The 20,039-nt window shown below is 38.8% G+C and overlaps 2 protein-coding genes across 2 annotated transcripts; one reads left to right on the forward strand and one right to left on the reverse strand.

Annotated features, from left to right (window-relative positions):
* The first annotated feature begins 492 nt into the window (after positions 1-492).
* On the forward strand, positions 493-5,061 carry LOC145448742 (tetratricopeptide repeat protein 39C-like). The gene is made up of 2 exons (XM_080327203.1): positions 493-4,073; positions 4,129-5,061. The coding sequence occupies exon 1, from the start codon at positions 956-958 to the stop codon at positions 2,648-2,650; it is 1,695 nt and encodes a 564-aa protein (XP_080183329.1). The 5' UTR covers positions 493-955; the 3' UTR covers positions 2,651-4,073; positions 4,129-5,061.
* A 1,437-nt stretch (positions 5,062-6,498) lies between these two features.
* LOC145448743 (ubiquitin carboxyl-terminal hydrolase 14-like) lies at positions 6,499-20,007 on the reverse strand. The gene is made up of 11 exons (XM_080327204.1): positions 19,853-20,007; positions 19,413-19,594; positions 18,155-18,259; positions 16,036-16,139; positions 14,888-15,080; positions 13,037-13,164; positions 11,364-11,550; positions 11,213-11,305; positions 9,787-9,997; positions 8,817-8,924; positions 6,499-6,904 (listed from the first exon to the last, which is right to left on the reverse strand). The coding sequence occupies exons 1-11, from the start codon at positions 19,866-19,868 to the stop codon at positions 6,705-6,707; spliced, it is 1,527 nt and encodes a 508-aa protein (XP_080183330.1). The 5' UTR covers positions 19,869-20,007; the 3' UTR covers positions 6,499-6,704.
* Positions 20,008-20,039: the final 32 nt, after the last annotated feature.

Here is a 20,039-nt window from a genome sequence, read left to right on the forward strand (position 1 = left end):
TCTCGGAGAACATTGTGTGAAATTGTATTACGAACTAATAATGTGTATTATATTACATAATTATAATATTATCAAGTGATTTGGAGGTTAGGGGTTAGGTTTAGGGTTAGGATTAGCGTTGGGGTTAGGATTAGGGTTAGGATTAGGGTTAGGTTAGGATTAGGGTTAGGTTAGGATTAGGGTTAGGTTAGGATTAGGGTTAGGTTAGGATTGGGGTTAGGTTAGGATTAGGGTTAGGGTTCAGGTTAGATAATGGTATTGTAACTGTTGTTGTTACTCTGGCCCTGGCCGAATTCACCGACGGCCAAAGTGACCGAGGGCCGAATTCGACGGGCCGAATTTACTTTGGGGCGAGTTTACTGGCAACCGTTTCAGGAATAGCTTCGTAAAGGTGATGGTGCAAAAGAGGTTTGTTTTGTTTGCATTTCACGGGTCAGTAATTTCATATTTTTTACCTCCCATTTATTCAACAAAAGAAATAAAAGCTTTGACTTATAGTTTGTAAACGTTCGATGAGTCGATGGAGCTGGAGGCAGTTTGCTTTTGTTTCTAGCCTATCAAACAGTAGGCTATATTAGTCTTGCTTTGCAGTACTCTAATTCAAAGAGAATGTATAATATTTGCGGTATGATAAGAAATAATTGTATATCTGCAGCTAACTATGTTCGACAGATAAACGATTTATGATAAAATGTATATCAGCAGTTGACTATGTTGGACAGATAAACGATTTAATGTATATAGGCAGTCGAAGAATGCTTCCCAATGTGTGTAGAGTATTGAATTTACCGTATACAACAGCATGCATATGATGTTCAGCTTATGACTCTATCTTTGAATTGCTTGATTGAGTCAGTCGTGTACCATATAGTTATTCCTATCAATAATTTTTCATAGCACATAGCATGTAACTGATTCCCTGGAGCATCATAAGCTTTATTGGCCCTCGTTAAAAATGGCCACAGCAATGGTTACCCTCCCGGATAACTTTGACGACCACATCATGGCGTTGGAAGGAATCAAACTAATGCTCAACAATGGTTTTAAAGAATCGGGAGACCTCTTCAAGAAATATAAATCCAGCAGTCCGCTAATGAGCGCTGGATCGAGCTTTTCCACGTTTTTAAACGGCATGATGTCCTTTGAGGATGAAAAACTGAATCTTGCCGTCAACGAGTTGAAGGCGACACAGAAACTATGCACTCCAACGGATGACACTTTATCTTCAATAAAATTGAAAATCACTAAAAAATCTTCACACAAACCGCAAGTACCGCCTTGGATAATATTGCAGAATAAGATAATCATTGCAGACTGTCATTTGTACCTAGCGATGATATCGTTCATACAGCAAGAAATTACGGGGTACATAAAAGGTGGTTGGACTTTACGGAAAGCGTGGAAAATCTACGAAAAGACGTACGATCATATCGAGTCACTGCATAAAATTGCTTACGAAGAGAAACACGCAGACAAAAGTTCCAGGAACAACGTCAACTTGAAATTGAGAGAACAAGCCTTAAGTATACCGTACGATATTCTAGAGCGACTTCGTGGCTCTGTGTGCTTCGGGTATGGTTTATTCAACCTTTGTGTGTCACTTATCCCTCAAAAGCTTTTGAGAGTTGTAAATATGATTGGATTTCATGGAGATCGCCAAATAGGTTTGACTGCTTTAACCAGCGCCAGTAATAGTAAAGATATGAAAGCTCCGTTGGCTATGCTTGCGTTACTATGGTATCACACTGTCGTACGTCCTTTTTTCGCTATCGATGGAGACAAACCAGACTGTGGAATCCCCGCGGCCGAAGCGATAATGGCCGAACATGAACAATTCTACGCTCAATCTAGCTTAGTGTTGTTTTTCAAAGGTAGGATACAGAGATGTAAACGTAACATCGCAGGCGCCTTGATATCGTTCGAAAATTCGTACAATGCCAGCGAAGAGCAGAGAGAAATCCAACTGATGTGCGCTTATGAGATAGGATGGTGTTGCTTGATGGAATTAAATTGGAATAAAGCGCTTACATACTTCTCCATGTTAAGACGCGAGTCGAAATGGTCGACCTGTTACTACACATACCTAACCGCGTTAACTTGCGGGCTTGCCGGAAATAAAATCGAGTGCCTGGAATTATTCGCGGAAGTGCCAAAGACAATGAAGAGAAAGACTAACCAATTGGAAATATACATCGTCCGAAAAGCGAGCATGATGGTAAAAACTCCAATGACGTACGAATATCTTCTGATATTTATTCTGGAGCTGCTGTACCTTTGGAGTGCGTTTCCGAATTGTACGATTGAGTCTCTCGACAATATGGTGGAGGAATGTAGCAAAGCGTCTAGCGTTAACATCCAAGGATTGAAGAATTTGATATTAGGCGGTATTTACAAAAGCCTCGGAAAGACAGAAGTGTCGTTAAATCATTTCCGTACCGCGACCACCGTCTCTGAAAAAGACTACGAAGACGGCCACATCGCGCCCTATGCATGCTACGAGATGGCGACAGTCCTTATGGAAAATCCCGACACCAAAGCACAAGGTTTAGAGTTATTCAAACATGCCAAAGACGGATATGAGGGTTACGATTTTGAGAACAGGCTGCAAATGAGAATTCACGCCACTGAGCATCGTCTGAAAGAACATTGACGTCGCGACGGTTCAAATTGCTGATTCGTTTTGTAACATTCCATTTATATAGACCTTAAAACGATGGCTCTATGCGACACTGTTATCACATGAGAGATGCAGCCAAAAATTTGTTCCAACCGATGCACGCATCCTAAGCTGTTTTAGATTTTACCAATTTCACTCGGATATTACACTTTTAGCGTGGATTACTTTAGCTCTGTTTCAATGCAATTATCTTCTTGAACTATCCTAAATGTGATAAACTGTATTCTACTTTTTGGCAACGAGTCAATATTACACCCGAATTTATGCTTTGATATTGCTTTTCACGTTTCATTCTGGGGTTGTATCATCTGTGAAAGAGGTTTTACGTGTGCTAAATAACCCATTAAGAGTTAGGCCTATTTGTGATCGATAGTATTGCTAGACTGCCTCTTTGACAAAGTTCATAGCACTGTACTGGAAATGCACATGAATCTTTTCAGTGCAGCCTGTATCGTAAGTTTTATTTACTGATTTGGCTGCCTCCATTATATTTCTGTCGTTACCAGTTAAGTAATCACCATTGCTACTTAACTAGAATTCCAAAGTAACGCAAAATGATTAATGACAATACTATTCAAGCGTTTTTTTTATGACGTTTTCACCTTTAAAAGTGATTCAAACCTATGCTAAAACTATACTTACCACGTTTTGTGGGCAAAATTACTTACTGACTTTGAAAAGTGAGAGAGCAATTTTGCCTACAAAGCTGCTCAAGTAGATGTGGAATTAACTTAAATATTGTGATTTGAGTAATTGGTGCAAGTAAGCGGAAACTACTTGAAAACACTTTATTACTGACAACCTCTTGTCGTCACACACTGATACATCTCACCAAGTAGCTTTAAAATTATGTTCACTAGAACAAGAACATGGTTGTTCCTAGTTTATAGATTTTGTAGTCCATATAACATCCCTTGGTGATCTGGTATATGTAGGCAGTATTAGGGCTGTTCAAAAATAAGTTGTTGTTTTTTACAAATGTTAATGGCTACTTGATAAAATTGTTATGTTGCTTAAAAAAAAGTGATGCACGCCAATTTTGGCACGATTCCAATCCGCAGAAGCAGGGTTTACTGGAGCACAAACTTTTAGATGAATTGGAAAAAATAGTATTCACGATGTCGAATTCTTGAATTATGTAGCTTATTATAGATCTGCCCACCGTAAATACTATGATTTGAAATCTTCAATTTTGAAGATAAATAACTTCGTTTTTACTGCTTGGAATTGAGGCAAATTCGTTGTGCTTCATTTTTCAGGCATCCTAAGAATTTCTTGAGGTTGCTATCGTGGAATTTGAAAAAACATTTATTTTTATCTTTATTAAATAAATCCAAAATATTCTACTTCAATGACATCGCTTCCACTGGTTGGAATTGAGCCAAAATTGGTTCAGGTAGCCTAAAAATTTTATCAAGTAGCCCGTTGGAATTGAGCCAAAATTGGTTCAGGTAGCCTAAAAATTTTATCAAGTAGCCCTTGTGTAGCCTATACGATAATTCTACACAAGTTTTTCATGTTTGAGGACAATAGCATTTGTAGCACTAATCACTGCAATGTCCTTGTGTATGTAGCCTAAGATTTCATCCCACGGATCAAACACCGTGTCGGCCAAATGGGCTATGCCTTTCGTGGTTGCAATTAGCAGTATTGGTCGTCTCATGCTTTTTTTCAACCGAAATGTATTATCGCCCAAGTATTTACGGCAACTATCAATCTTGTTTATGCAATTGTCTATTGCGAGCTAATCCTATATATAGGCTACCCACTGAAATCAGTCAGACCTCGATAGTCCTGTACACTAGAGTTATTTCTCAGAGTTTCACAAACTGCTAACACTGCCTTGAAATTGTTGATATCAGTTATCCACTAATTGCACGAAATCTGTGCAAATGCTGCAGGTCATAGCTTGCAGTCATAGGGCAACCTAAAGGCCCTGTTCTTCATGAGCCACCCCTGTAAGCATATATTTGGTGATGCAACACAAACGGTCACTTGTTTAACTTGCTGTACGCTGTACTGAACTATCCGAATTGGCTTTGTGTGTTCCACAGAGCGTAATGCTTATCCTGTCTATAATTTGCTATCCCAGAATGTCTTCATATTGATCTTGTACTGTGATGTCATGCATTCTTTAATGGGATCACTGATAATTGTACTAATGCACAGATGGTGTATTTGGACACAATTTTTCAATTGCGAATTGCGCACTTGAAACGGTTTAGTCACTGTGGTATGTTTGTGCGCGTGTGCAATTTTATTTTGATCCGAAATAAGCTGGTGTTCGGATACTTGTATGGTATGCATGACATGGTGTTATATTTCGTTGTATGGAATATATTCGTTTTCTCTAATGGAGGAAGTAAAGGCGTGCGGTATGGTCATAGTTCTTTCTTGATGAATACCACGCATTTAGTACACAGTGAATCCTTTTCCCGGTGAAGCTGAGCAGAAATAAGAGACATTTGTTGCAGTGATTTTAGTGCAGACAATGAGCAGCTTGAAAAATTTGAAACCGATAATGTATCGCAGTACATTCGAGGCGCAATCCATCTGAAGGCCGAAAAAATGAGCATGTACCGTGAAGGCTTTGCGGTTACTGTATTCTCCAAACTACACAATTACAAACTTCGGCATTTGATGTTAGGGCAAGTTGTTGCTGGCTGCATGTAAATCCGTGGAAAGTTGCACTAAAAGGTACCTTTTGCTCGGTTGACTCCAAAAAAAGGTCACCTACCAGTTGCACTCCCGAAATAGTTTTCCATCCGCATTCTCTATTGATTGACTTAAAAAAATGGTCAACTTTCCAGCTCAGCTCCCGAAATACCCGTAAGAGCGTTACTTCAGTGCTGATTCACGATATTTCAGTCGAATTTGGCCGTGTATTTCACCAAAATCGAAAAAGTTGTACTATAAGATTTCTTCAAACAGCCTAAAACAGCATTCTACATATTTCCGAGTATTTAGGAAGCTGCCGGAAGCTGTAAAAAAGTTGCAAAAACTTGCCCATTGATTTTTATCATCAGCGGTAAGTTTGTAACAGCAAGAATTCTGCCATTGGTAGACATTTGTTGGATAATCCTGTTCATGTGGAAAATTAATCGAGACCACAGATTTCGTTTGGGTAACTTGGAGTAGACTTTTATCATAGGGTTACCATACGTCCTCTTAAGAGGATTTGTCCTCTATTTTGACTTTTTTGAAAGTGTCGTCGGAGGACGCCCTTTTGTCATCTTTTTTGAAAATTTAGGTCAGATTTAGAGCAAATTGCGAGTGATATGCCGTAAATTAGCACAGAACTGACGCTCCGGCGGGTATTTCGGAGTGAAAAACGGTTACCGTATTTTAGTTTTAGCTCTGGGCGGAAAGATGACCTTTTTTTTTAGTCAACCGATCACAAAGTGGGAAAAATGCACCGGTTTTTGAGAAATCTCCGGTTTTGCAAGTCTCAAATTTCTGAAAAGTCTCCTCTTTTTAGTTTTCCAAAATATGGTAAGACTATTTTATCAAAATGCCCCAACCAAGTCTGTGTCTACATCGAGTTCATGTACTGCCGATTCAGTTAAAAATTTATTCATTTCAAAACACTACAAGACTGCGATACAATGATCGCGAGGTCACGTTTTGTGTTCATTGTTCTTCCCAATTCTCAACTAGTCGCTGACGATTACCCCTGACGAGTGTCAGCTGAAAATATTTGGATTGATTCCGATATGAATACTACGCAAATAAGGATAATGCTGTACCATAAGACGTCACCTTACAAAATGAACACAAATCTAATAAAAACAGTATCAGAATAACACCATAAAGAACCCATATTCTCGAACATCCTGTATTTACATTCAACACAAGAGCAGAGACACATCGTAGAAAACGCTTCCATCAACGAATACCACATAACGCCCTCATCTCAGGCGACAGACTTTTCGATCGAAAAAGTAGCAGCGGGCGACTTAACACCATAACAGACAGAAATGCTTCCGGAAATTAACGTTAAAACTAACTAGTCACGGGTCTACGGTTCTTATTTGGCTCCGTCCGTTTCCATTGGCACTGTCTCGCAAGCTTGAACTTTACCGGTGTCCGAGTCGCCACGCTTTGGCAGCCTCTGGGGTCCGTACAAAAGTAAATAAGCGACGTGCCAATCGCCGCCGCCGGAAAGTTTCAAGATTTCTTCCGTCGTCTGAGGCGACACGGTGTCGTCGTCGCATTTCAGCCATTCGTCTGTCGAGACGCAAGGATGCATTCAACAAACGCGACTGAGGCGGTGAAAAAATCGAGTACCCGCTTCCAATCAGGCACTCGTTATGACACCGTGACAGTATGAAGCAGTATCGGTAGGCTAATTAGAGCGAAGTGTCTGTAATCTAATATGTGAAATGTTGCTATGCTCCAGGGGTTGTAAAGACTCTACTCATGATTTTTTGGTGACTCGAGTCAATTTGTGTATAGACTCTACTTGTACTCGAGTCATTGTGCCAGTGTTTTTCGTATGACTTGACTCGGTGTATCAGAAATGTGGATTACCTCATGACTCGGAGCAAGATTTACGAGTCAATTTCAAGTCATCAAGTAAACGACGTCGATAAAAATCACTGTATCTTGCATATGTTCGAATTGTTCGCGAAACACTGGTGTAACCCGTGAGAGCAACCAATCGTTCAATGATCGTGCGTTTTACTGAGCCTACATTGTTCTCTCGCAAATAAATTCACCACAAACGAGGTGATTGAAGCTTACAGGTTTCGTTGTATCAGACTAGTGGTAAAGCAATTTAATTGCAAATATCTATCTCTGTTCTAATCTTAACCAAACATCTTGTTTTATTATAATTGAATTCGAATATAGTTATATACTCGCAAACATTGGCGCAGGCTTGAATGTATCGCATGAATATGTAAGAATGCATTGCATCTTATCAATTCGTTCCTCTATTCCTATTCTTTATTTTTGCCGGTAAGTATAAACCGATGCTATGCAACTACTTACGTAGCTAACAGTTCTTCGTAGGTGTGAGCGATACAAATGCCTTCTAGCGTGTATATTAGGGCGGTTCAAAAATAACCTTTTTTCCGGAATCTTGCGGGTTACTTGATTAAATCGTTAGGTTGCCTTAAAAAATGACGCACACCAAATTAAATTCATTCCAACCAATATTCGCGGATTTCGTAGAGTTTGAAAATTTTGAATTTGCCTGAAAATGCAAAAAATAAATTTTTTCAAATTTTTCTGCCAACCCCATGAAATTGTTGCGCTCTCTTCAAAAGCGATGCAAAACAAATTTGACTCAATTCGAAGCCGTAGAAGTGGAGTTATTCCAGTTTTTCTTTGATAATTCTGGGATTATCCTTGATTGGTGGATCATCCCAGAATTATCATCAAAAAACTTGAATAACTCGGCTTCTGCAGCTTGGAATTGAGTCAAATTTGTTTTGCATCGTTTTTGAAGACAGTGCAACAATTTCATAAGGTTGGAAGGAAAATTGGAAAAAAAAAATTTTTTTGCATTTTTAGGCAAATTCAAAGTTTTCAAACTCTACGAAATCCGCGAATATTGGTTGGAATGAATTCAAATTTGGTGTGCGTCATTTTTTAAGGCAACCTAACGATTTAATCAAGTAACCCGCAAGATTAAGGAAAAAAGGTTATTTTTGAACCGCCCTAGTGTATATTCAAGAACTCTATACTCGTTCGTCGTTTCAAAATCAATGACCATAATACCTGTGTTTTAAACAGCTGGCAAAATGTTATCGTGAAAACGCTACAGGAGACCTGTACAGCTCATAACGTTCCAAGCTCGGTGTACAGACTTTTGCCATTGCCATGCTTATGAGAGTAAAATTCGGTTTGACGCAGGATGAACTTAATTTTTGTCGCAGTTTTTTCTAATTCAATTCAATGTCCAAGTTTTAGGTGAATTCAGTAATTGTAATTTCCTTTGCAAAATCTGAAAATCTTCTAGTTGTCGAGCTCTGGTATGGAGTTCGAAGATGTATCTTACATGAGATGAAAAAAAAAATTCTTCAAGTGATAGTTCATATCAAAGATTTTTTGGCATTTTTTGACTGTACTGGCGTCTATTTCACTGCACTTTGTGACAATGATGTGGATCGATGACGATATCACAAAAACTTACCCCCTGATTTTCTGACCCATCCGACATAATGTCCCGACGAGCTAGAACGGCCTTGATGCGTAATTACCCCCTGAAGTTCATAATAGCCGCTGTTTGAGGAGCCGGGATCTAAAAACGTAACAGGAAATTTGACATGTGGCATATTTTTACACCAATAGCCTGCTGATACAAACAGCGAGACTTCGAAATGTTTGCAAATTAAACGGCCAAAGAGAACAAATAGGTGTACGTGGTGATATGCTCAACGTACCGCAATGTCACAACTGATTTTGCGGCAACTGTAGAGGTACAGTGCATCTCATGCTTTGGTTCTGCTTTACGAAATGCTGAAATTGTCAAATACGTATGGCAAACCGTTTTGGGTCTTGTGCAGTCAATCCGTGAACTGTGACAGGCGTTATAGAGTAGACAACAAATCTTAATTATTTTTGCATAATGCGTACCGTAACCACTGGAATTCTTCATAGCTCCAGATTTAAGTTTTTTCATGTAAAAATTTGTCATTTTTGAAGTCAAAAAAGTTTTTTCAGGGCAAGTTACTTAGCAAGGACAGACAGTTCCAACCAGAAATGAAGCAAGTAATACAATTCTAACATGCGAGAAAACGCCTAACTTAAATACATGAAGGCAAAATTTTGCCAAAATTTATTCTTTTAGCGTCAATTGTTTCCCGTTTCTAAGGTAGAAAAAATCGCCCTAGTTAATACTTACTAAGGTAATGCGATGGTTGATTTTGTTTTTGAAATGACAATGTCTCAATTGGTGGTATGGGAGTGGAAGGAAAAAAGTAAGCTCAATATTAAGATTAGCTAATTACTGTACTAGTACTTTGATTAAATTTGAACTTGTTGCTTTTGTTAGAGTAGTTAAAATTAAGATGATATATTTATTCAAATTCGTTCATGGCCCGCAGGTTGGGAACCCCCCTGACCCAGAACCTAACCAACGAGTCAAAAGCAACCAGACCTACCGTCAGGAAATTCAAAAGGCTCGCATTCGACATCTTCGATTGTCGTTTTCTGACTGGCCTTAGGAGGGGCGTCTTTCATCTTCATGGCCGCCTTCTCTTCGTTCTTTCTCTCCTCTTCCGCCATGAATTTCTCTCGCATCGGCTTCAGCTTTTGCTGTAACTCGCTCGTGCAAAGTTCGTACATGTCGAAGCGCATCGGGAAGACGACGTTCTGAAAATGCAGAGATTTACAGATTGTTGACACAATGAAGCTGGTTGCAGTCACGAATAAGGTCGGGCAAAAAGAATATCACCTTTTCCAAAGTATATCAGAATTATAACTACACAGTTTTTTTTCCAAATTATACCAGTAATAGCACTATATCCTATTCCATGATAAGTGCAATTAATATTATTTTGTCAATTGCACCTTAATGGGTATGACAACATGATTTATTTAGTTTGACTGAATTTCAAGCTGTAAACATGAAGAGACATTGCTTGGAGAACGTCGAAATGCGGGTATGTTTGTCAGGGTTGTAATGACTCGAGACTCAGACGGCCAAGGCCAACATTTCATTGTCATTTCGAAGAGCGGTTGTATAGTAACCACACATTGGGATTTCGTCTGTTCGTAATGATACTTGAAAATGCGACCAGAAACTGCTATAAAGTGAGGAAAATCACTATATTATTATAATTGCGAACCACTCGATATCACCAAACAGAGTTATAAAAAGTGGGGTTAAGAAGACTTTAACTGGAAACTGAGCAGTCAACACAATGACTTGGACTCGGACTTGACTCGGTGGTGAATTGAAAATGACTCGACTTGACTCGAGTCAAAACTACAAAAGTGAGATAGACTTGTGACTTGGAGAATACCATTTTTCCAGATTCCGAGGTTTCCCTGATTAAATTGTGAGGTTGCCTAAAAAAACGCTGCACACCAAATTTGGCGCGATCCAACTGGTAGATGTGACATGATTGTGAATATTTATTAAATTTTTTTTATTATAATTTTAAATTTAAGTCGCAACACCATGAACTTGTCAAGTTGACTGAAAAGATGACGCGCTAACTCATTTTTGCAGTCGAAAATTTTGGATTCGCGAAAATAGCCAGGACGGCGGGTGATCTCAGAATTATGAATGAAAAACCCAAATAACTTTGGTTCTACAGGTTGGAATTGCGTCAAATTTGTTTTGCATCGTTTTTGTAGGCAGCTCAACAATTTCATGGGGTTGACAGTCAAATTTGTGAAAAAATTTTAAAAATTTTTTACAATAAATTCCAATTTTTCAAACTCCTGTTCGTTCACATCTACCAGTTGGAATCAAGTCAAATTTGATGTAGGCTACGTTTTTTTTTGAGAAACCTAACAATTTGATCAGTGCATCCCCGGAATCCGTGAAAAAAGTTATTTTTGAACAACGCTACCGCTCACCTTCAAGATCTTCGCGTTGACCTTCTCTTTCTCCTTGTAGAAAAACCGAACCATCTGCACGCACAGATACGCGGGCAACCGTTTCACTTTGCTCTGCATGCGTAAAAGCGCTTAACGACAAACTCCCGCCCGAAATCAACGTTTCGCTCACCGTTCGTTGGTATTCCGCGTCGCGGTCCAAAGTGGGTGACCTTTTCGATATGGTTTCGCTGAACTTGGAGTTGATCCCCGTCATCATGTATTTGGTTTCGGCCGTGATGAAGCAGTTGATTTGCAGCGAGGTTTCCGCGAATGTGGACGCCGGCTCTTCCAGGGCCTGCTCGTCCTTGCATTTCATACTGGAGGATAAAGTTACATGTTTCGTCAAACTTTACTGGCAACCTCATGAAATAGTTAACTCAACTAATATTCTTGGAGTTATATAACGAGATACCAGAATATTATCATTAGAACAACTTTTTTTACCTAAAAAACAGAAGATTTTGACCTTTTTGACTTTAAAAAAACTTAATTTTGACAAAACTTTGACCTCGGGTATGCAAATTAGGTGATTTCGCGCATAATGCTAGAATTATACCAATTACCTTCATTTCTGGTTGGAACTGTCTGTCCTTACGAAGTAGTTTGACATGAAAAAACGTTGTTGAATTGAAAACTGACAAATTTATACATTAAAAAACTTCATTTTAACGAAATCTGGACCTATGAAGAATTCCAGTAGTTACATCACGCATTATGGTAGAAATAATTAAAATTTGTTGTACTACAACGAAACATACTTTCCTACATTCTCGGGTAAAAAGTGTCTGTCCTTACTAAGTAGCTTGCCGAGAATGGACAAAGAACGTTCAACAGCAGCAGCTGTTGGCTGACAACACTGAAGTTGTGCGTACACTGCTGGTGACAAACCGTGTTGCTCCATTCTGACAATGTTGTTCACATCACAATTTTTCATCATGCGCTTCTTGATACAAGAACCAATGCCCACGCAGTCTCGCTTCAGTTGGGTTATTGCGGTACGTTGAGAATAACACCACACCATGTCAACCTATTTGTTTAATTTGACCGTTTACGATTCACAATGGGCCTTCTACAACAGTAAGCCTGTAAAGCAGGCTGCAAGCCGTAAAATGTCAACTGATAAGTTCACCGACAGTGCAAACATCTACGATACAAACGAAATGCAGGTTGCAAGATAATTTTGACAATTCTTGGCATTAACGCTACAAGTTTGACAAAATTTTTACTTATTCTGACATGTCAAAAAAAATCGCATGCGGGAAACTTGGAAAAAATGTTTTATACCCGTAACATCACGATATCGCAAGTTTCATCGTATAGCCGATAAAATTTGAAGAAAAAAGTTATTTTCGAACAACTCTAATTTGCATTGACATATTAATGGCGTAACATTAGCGTCTACAGAAAAAATATCATACATTACGTAAGGCATATACAAACACAACTATCAATACAGTAATCAAAAAAGTGTGTAAAATATTCAATTTTCAATTTGATCAATTTCAAGCAATCAGCCAATTAATGAATTCAACGAGACGCAATCCTCAACCCAAATCAAGAATATGAAATTTAACTGGAAGTGCAGAACTGCAGATGGCCGCTAATTTCACCATAAAGTTTGTACGCAAGACAAATCCCACTTCAAACTAATACCGAAAAATCACTCGGAAACTAGCCAACGACGAATCCGCGATTCAAAGAGATCGCAAGCAATTTGAAGATTATGAGCATCAGGTCTGAAGGCTTTACTACCTGCCTATGGAGCAAGCTGTCGATGATCAATTTCAAATATATACCACTTACGTGACTTCAAAATCAACACCGAAAAGTTGTTCCACCAAATCTTTCCTTCGTCTGCCGGCAGGAGAGTCTATCGCTTTTAAATTTGTTTGCAATATCCTCATGAATTCCAAAAAGCATTCGTTGGCGTCCTAAATCGGAAATGGCCCACATTTGTACAGACATTTATTCTCATACTTCGAAATGAGCTGAGTTTCTGTTGTATTTCTTCCCCATTCAGAATTAAATTCAATTTCCAAGGTTTTGCAAATTCGGAAGTTCTAAATCTAATCCAATTTGAAAAAAAAAATGTACAGCCATCATCCTAATTCTAATCAAATCTGGAAAAGCTAAATATTTTCTATCTTTACAGCGAAAATATGCACAGGCCAGTCGTAGTAATGCAGGGTTGTAACCAAGTCAAAAGTCACTCTTCTCACTTTTATAGCTTTGACTCGAGTCAAGTCGAAGTCAGCTATTAGAGGGTTGAGTCCGAGTCAGTGTTTTGACTAGAGTCCAAGTCAACCCACTTTTTCAACTCTGCTCGAGTGATATAGAATGGCTCGCATTCAAAATAAAGTACCGTAATTTTCCGAATATAGTGCGCCCCCATGTATAATACGCACCCTTAAAATAGAGTGTAAATTCTGGGAAAAAGCCGGTACCCATGTATAGTACGCACCCTGCATTCGCAGTACATGAAGAGTTGTGTTTTTACTACACGATGTTGTTCAGTTTTGCGATGTCACTGTCGAACAATCGTCACATAACCATCGCTAATCATAATACCATTAACGGCATTGTCTCTAAATAAGAGTAGATAGTCGCCAAAGCCTGCGAGAGGCCGGCGACGCGATAGTTCAGGCTAGCGACAAAAGACATCATTACAATCACAGATGCGATTGCTCAGGCCAACGGTTATATTGGGCGTACCCGTCCTGTTGGAGATGCGACTGATTACGCAAGCGATTACATCTTGCGCAATGCGCACATGGCCTCTTGTGTATGCGTGTGTTAAGCACGCTTGTAGCAATCAGCGACCTAATTTCGCTCGTGTTCAAACGGCAACTAACTCAGCACGAGATCACACTCTCGTTAATTGGCAACACGCTTTTCGTTAATTGGCAACATGCTTCTCTGCGTTTTATTCTATAATACGAATTACAGGCACAATGGCTAGAGGTGATGCGCGAAAGGTGTGATTTCAAGTTTTTGACAGAGGGAGATTTTTTTCAAGGCTTGTTGTACTCATGTATAATACGCACCTCCCTATTTTAATTGAAATGAACCCGAATATTTTCGGCTGACACTCGTCAGGGGTAATCGTCAGCAACTAGCAGAGAATTGGAAAGAACACTGTATATCAACAATCGTATCACAAAATATGACGTCACCAGCATAAAATTTCGTGAATGAGAGAGCGTTCAATGTACTATTTTTAGGTGGTATTTTAGGCCAAAAAATCGGTAAAATTTTGCGCATTATACATGGAAAATTACGGTAATTTTCTTCGGTTTCAGCAGTTTCTGGCCCTATTTTCCAAGTATCAGGACTGATAGAGGAACTACCAATGTGGTAATTTTACTATTCTTCGAAATTACAATGAAATGTCTGTCTAGGCCGTCCTAGTGTCGAGTCATATGACTTGGTTCGAGTCACGCAAAATGACTCGAGTACAAGTCTAGTCAATGCAAAAATTGACTCGAGTCGAGTCATTACAACCCTGTTGCAATATTACATCGCATGGTTAATGGTAGCATTATAAAGGAAATCTAGAAGCAATGACATGAATAGCAATTTCGCATACCGGTACAAGAGAATTTGAATATAACTTTAACACGCCTAGTCAATTACTCACAATTAAAAACGGCATACCTGCTGTACAAAATGTCCCTCGTTATTTTTCTCGTTGAACTGCGGGTAGTGCATACGTAGCAATTGAACTAATACAAACGGCGTGATTTCCGCCTGCCTCTTCTCGTCCATTTGCAGAAACAACTCCTTCAAGCTCGAGGTTATGGCTCCCGATAAATCGCCGTCGTTTGTGTTCATGTTATTCGCTTGGTATCTAGACAGAGGTGGTCGAAGCAGTCAGCCTTGCTCAATATTGTAATGACTCGGCTCGAGTCACGATTATTTGATGACTCGAGTCATTTTTTCAACTCGAGCCAAATTTGCGTATTGACATAACTTGTACTCGAGTAAATACTGAAAAAATGAGATTGACTTGTGACTCTTAACCTTGTGACTGGATTACAATCCTGACTCAACTCGACTTCAGACAATTTTGTCATCAGCATATTTTTCGCAAATAAAATTTCATCCGCACAAACCTATCGAAAATTATTACAGAAAAAGAAAAGTAAGATAATTAACAATATTTTGTGGAGTTGTGCAGTAGGGTTGTTCAAAAATAACTTGTTTATCTGGATCCTGGGGTCTAACTTATTAAATTGTTAGGATGCATAAAAAAACACTACACACCAAATTTGACTAAATTCCAACCAGTAGGCCTATACGCCGTGCAGAGTCAATTGGAATTTTTGAATTTACTGTCCACGAAAACGATGCAAAACAAATTTGACGCAATTCCATCCTGTAGAAGCAAAGTTATTGCAGTTTGAATTGAAAGTTTTAGATTTGCAAAAATAACGCAGACGCAGGAAAATCCCAAAATTATGAATGAAAAACACAAATATCTGTGCTTCTACGAGTTGGAACTACGTAAAATTTGTTTTGCATCGTTTTTTCTAGACAGGAAAACAATTTTATGGGGTTGACAGTAAAATTTAAAAAAAGAACATCCATTTCTATTTCACATAATAAATTCAAAATTTTCAATTGGCTCTACGTCGACGTATACTGATTGGAATTGAGCCAAACTTGGTGAGCAGCGTTTTTTCAGGCAACCGAACAATTTAATCAGTGAATCCATGGAATCCGAAAAAAAAAACTTATTTTTGAACAACCCTATTGAGCACTTATCAAATCGACGCAAATTTATGCAAATTGACGATTCTCACCTTTCCAAAGCGTTCCTGAGTTCAGGGACAGTCTTCAGAACTTGCACAGTCGAATTCATATAGCACGTATTCCCGAGATTCTTCAAGCCCGGCACGATATCAAGCTGAGAACAAAAAAATTGCATATTATACAGTCATAGCCTAAACGTCACAAATATCTGTTGTACAAAGTATAATACACCAGTGTTGGGATCAAGTCACTACCTTCGAGTCACAAGTCATTTCCAGTCATTGCACATTTTGACTCGAGTCAAGTCAAGTCAATCGATTTTCAAAGGTGACTCGAGTCAAGTCAAGTCACTCGATTTTTGGAGGTGACTCGAGTCAAGTCGAGTCAAGTCAAGTCAAGTCACGAGTCACGTCACAATTCAAGTCAAGTTGTCTTTTCAAAGTATGAGGTACGCTACTTCATGGCATTTTGCTAGCTGTCTGTAATACAGATTGAGTGGTCATTGATTTTGAACCGATGAACGAATATAGAGTGAAATTCACAAGCAAGAAGGCGTTGTATCGATCACATATAAGTAGAACTGCTAAACTTCAGTTTATAGTTACCAGCCAAGATAGAGAATAGATACGAACTTATAAGATGCAATACATTACGCATTTACAAATCTATATGATACAATTCGAGTCAGCGCCAATGGTTGAGGACGATATAAACTATATTCGAATTCAGTTTCAATAAAACAATAGGTTTGGTTAAGGTAAAAACAGAGAACAGAATTTACTTTACTATACGAGTTTACGACAACCTAAGCTGTAAGCTTCGATCAATTAGTTTGCGGTCAATTCATTAGTGAGAGAACAATGGAGGCTCAGTAAAACGCACGATCATTAAATGATTGGTCGCTCTCACGGGTTACACCAGCGTATGGCGAACAATTCGAACATATGCAAGATGCAGTGATTTTAATCAAAGCCGATGACTTGATGACTTGAAATTGACTCGTGAATTTTGCTCCGAGTCACGAGTCAATCCACATTTCTGATAGGCCGAGTCAAGTCAAGTCAAGTCATTTTAGCAAAGTGACTCGAGTCAAGTCAAGTCATACGAAAAAGGTGACTCGAGTCTGACTCGAGTCAAGTCATGACTCGAGTCATCCCAACACTGTAATACACTGATATTTATGACAACATATGTGAATGTAATACAGGCCTACACATTACATATATATATCGATGTATTTACTGCAGTCATTCAAACTATATGAAACAAGTATCTGTACAAAATCGGAAGAAAAATAAAGGATTAAAAAAGAAAATGCAATCAATAACAAAATTGCTCAGCTATAGTATCATGGGCTGTTCATTATATTGAGATTTGAAGTCATCAAACGATAAGTTTTTTCAATTGGGTCGGAATCTTCCCCCACTCCTAAGGCCTAGCAATAAACAAAATTAACAACAGTGGGTTTTAGCAGGGTTGTAACCGAGTCACAAGGTTCCGATTCACAAGTCAATCTCAGTTTTATAGTTTTGACTCGAGTCATTTCGAATTCGTCGAGTCAAGTCCAAGTCAGTGAGTAGAGGGTCGGGTCCGAGTCATAATGGTGTGACTCGAGTCTGAGTCCAAGTGTTGACCGTTCAGTTTTGAGTTCAATCTGGTTTAACCCACTTTTTTCAATAAGCTCGTGTGACAGAGAATGGCTCGCATACATATTATCGTAATTTTTCTCAGTCCTAACAGCGTCTGGCCCTATTTTCCAAGTATCAGGACCGACAGACAAAATACCAATCGTGTGGTGACTTTACTATTCTTCGATGTTACAATGAAATGTCTGTCTTGGCCGCCCTAGTCTCGAGTCACATGACTTGGTTCGAGTCATGTGCAATAACTCGAGTACAAGTCAAGTCAATACACAAATCGACTTGAGTCAAGTCGAGTCATTTTACGCATTTGAAAAAAATGACTCGAGTCAAGTCACCTAAAAAGTCGTGACTCGAGTCGAGTCATTTTACGCATTTGAGCGAAAGTCAAGTCGAGTCCGGGTCAGTTTCCAGTTGGTTATTGCGATCTTATGTTGACTCGCATACTAATATGACTGAGATGAACTTGTAATGTACAAGGTAAGAAAGAATCTCTACCTACAAATTGGGTAGAAATAAAACAGCTTACCGCAGACACAAGTTGAGATTCTGACATGTCTTCCAAAAACACAGTTTTCTCGACGGGCGCTTGCGGCAGTTCTTCAGCAGTGCCCATCATAAGCAGAGTGACGCCCTTAAAATACAAGCAAGGATTAAAACGTGGAAAATTTTTCGGTTAAGATGTCATGTTCACTATTAGGTTATAATTATCTTCATTGCGCACGATATTGAATCAAACCTAAATCCTAAATGCCGCAAAAGACGCAATGATCATCGGATAACTTCACGATTGCTTTACAACTACATAACCAGTATATACCCCTCCCTCCTATATAATTTAGACTGCCACTCTTCAATTATTTCTAGGGTTGTAACCAAGTCACAAGTCAATGGGACATTCATAATATTGACTCCGAGGTCAAATCGAGTCATTTTCAATTCACGACCGAGTCGCAGTGTTAAGACTCGAGTCCCAGTCCAAGTCATAGAGTTTACTGTTCGATATCGAGTCCAAGCCAAGTTGAACTCAGTTCTGTCAAACTCTTGGGTGATATCGAAGGCCGCGCATTAGGGTTGTTCAACTTTTTTTTTCAGGATTCCGGGGATTCCGTGATTAAATCGTTAGTTTGCCTGAAAAAACGCCGCACGCCAAACTTGGCTTGATTCTAACCAGTAAAAGCCGATGAAGAGCCAATTGAAATTTTTGAATTTATTACCGTATCAAAAATTTAGAAATAAATTTTCAAATTTTACTGTCAACCTCATAAAATTATGAAGTCGCCTCAAAGAACGATGCTCAACAATTTTTGCTCAATTCCACCAGAAGCGCAGTTATTGCAGTTGAATGTATTAAATTTTTAAATATAATGAATTAATAAATTACGATTGGCTCTGCGTCTGCTTCTACTGGTAGGAATTGAGCCAGATTTGGTGTGCGGCGTTTTTAGGCAACCTAACCATTTAATCAGCGACTCTCCGGGATACAAAAAAAAATATATTTTTGAACAAACCTATCGTGCTGTCATAACATACTCATTTTTGTCACTCTTAACAGACAACAATACACAATACACAAATTTACTGAAGTCGAATCATTTTCCATTTTTAAGAAACAAAAAATTGCGACTTGAGTCGAGTTACAACCCTGATTATTTTTATGACAGATACATTTTCTCTTTCTCCTCCATAATAATTTCAAGGCAATCTGAAGTTGATAATTTTGAGTTGAATCCCTTTAATTGACTTGCTGTGGAAAAAAAAGTAATAAAATGATGGTGCACTCTTACGTTTTTCAGTTTCGGAAGGGCAGGCGTCCAATCGTCTTTGATTACAGTTCCCTTGACCATCACTTTCTGTCTGTCTGGGGGAACGTTGGTCAGAGAAAAGAGGCCGGCCTTGAAAAGTTCTGGAGGCTCGTCCGTTGACAACTCGACTTGTTTGTGTGTTTCTTTTTGCCATTTCACATTTACTGCAACAGAGATAGTAATTCAGATTAGGCAGAACCAGGCAGTTTAAAACCTTAATAATATAGTATAGGCCCCTAATTCAATAATTGATTCATCAATTTAGCGACATAATAGTGTGAAAAATAACAAAAAAATGTTTTGGCAAGGTTAAACGTACCGTAAGAGACATTCAAATCAATTAAGGTATAGAGGCTAGAATTCAGGGGGAAAAATATTATTTTTTCACTGAAGTGGCGATAAATGTTCATATACATTCTTACCTTTAAACACAGGCATCCTTATCAAGTCTTCTCAAACGCCACACAGCTTGGTCTATTCCTAAATTTTAGTCTACAATGCTAAGTGGCAACCTAACTATATCTGTGAACGGTGAAGGCTGAAGTCATCTGTGAACTGTGAAGTCCGTATCCAGAAAAATTTTGAGTGACATGTGGCTCAGCCTCAGTG

The sequence above is a fragment of the Botryllus schlosseri genome, chromosome 10, assembly GCF_051294905.1.
Source record: "Botryllus schlosseri isolate E-star chromosome 10, Bs_hap1, whole genome shotgun sequence".
Taxonomy (NCBI): domain Eukaryota; kingdom Metazoa; phylum Chordata; class Ascidiacea; order Stolidobranchia; family Styelidae; genus Botryllus; species Botryllus schlosseri.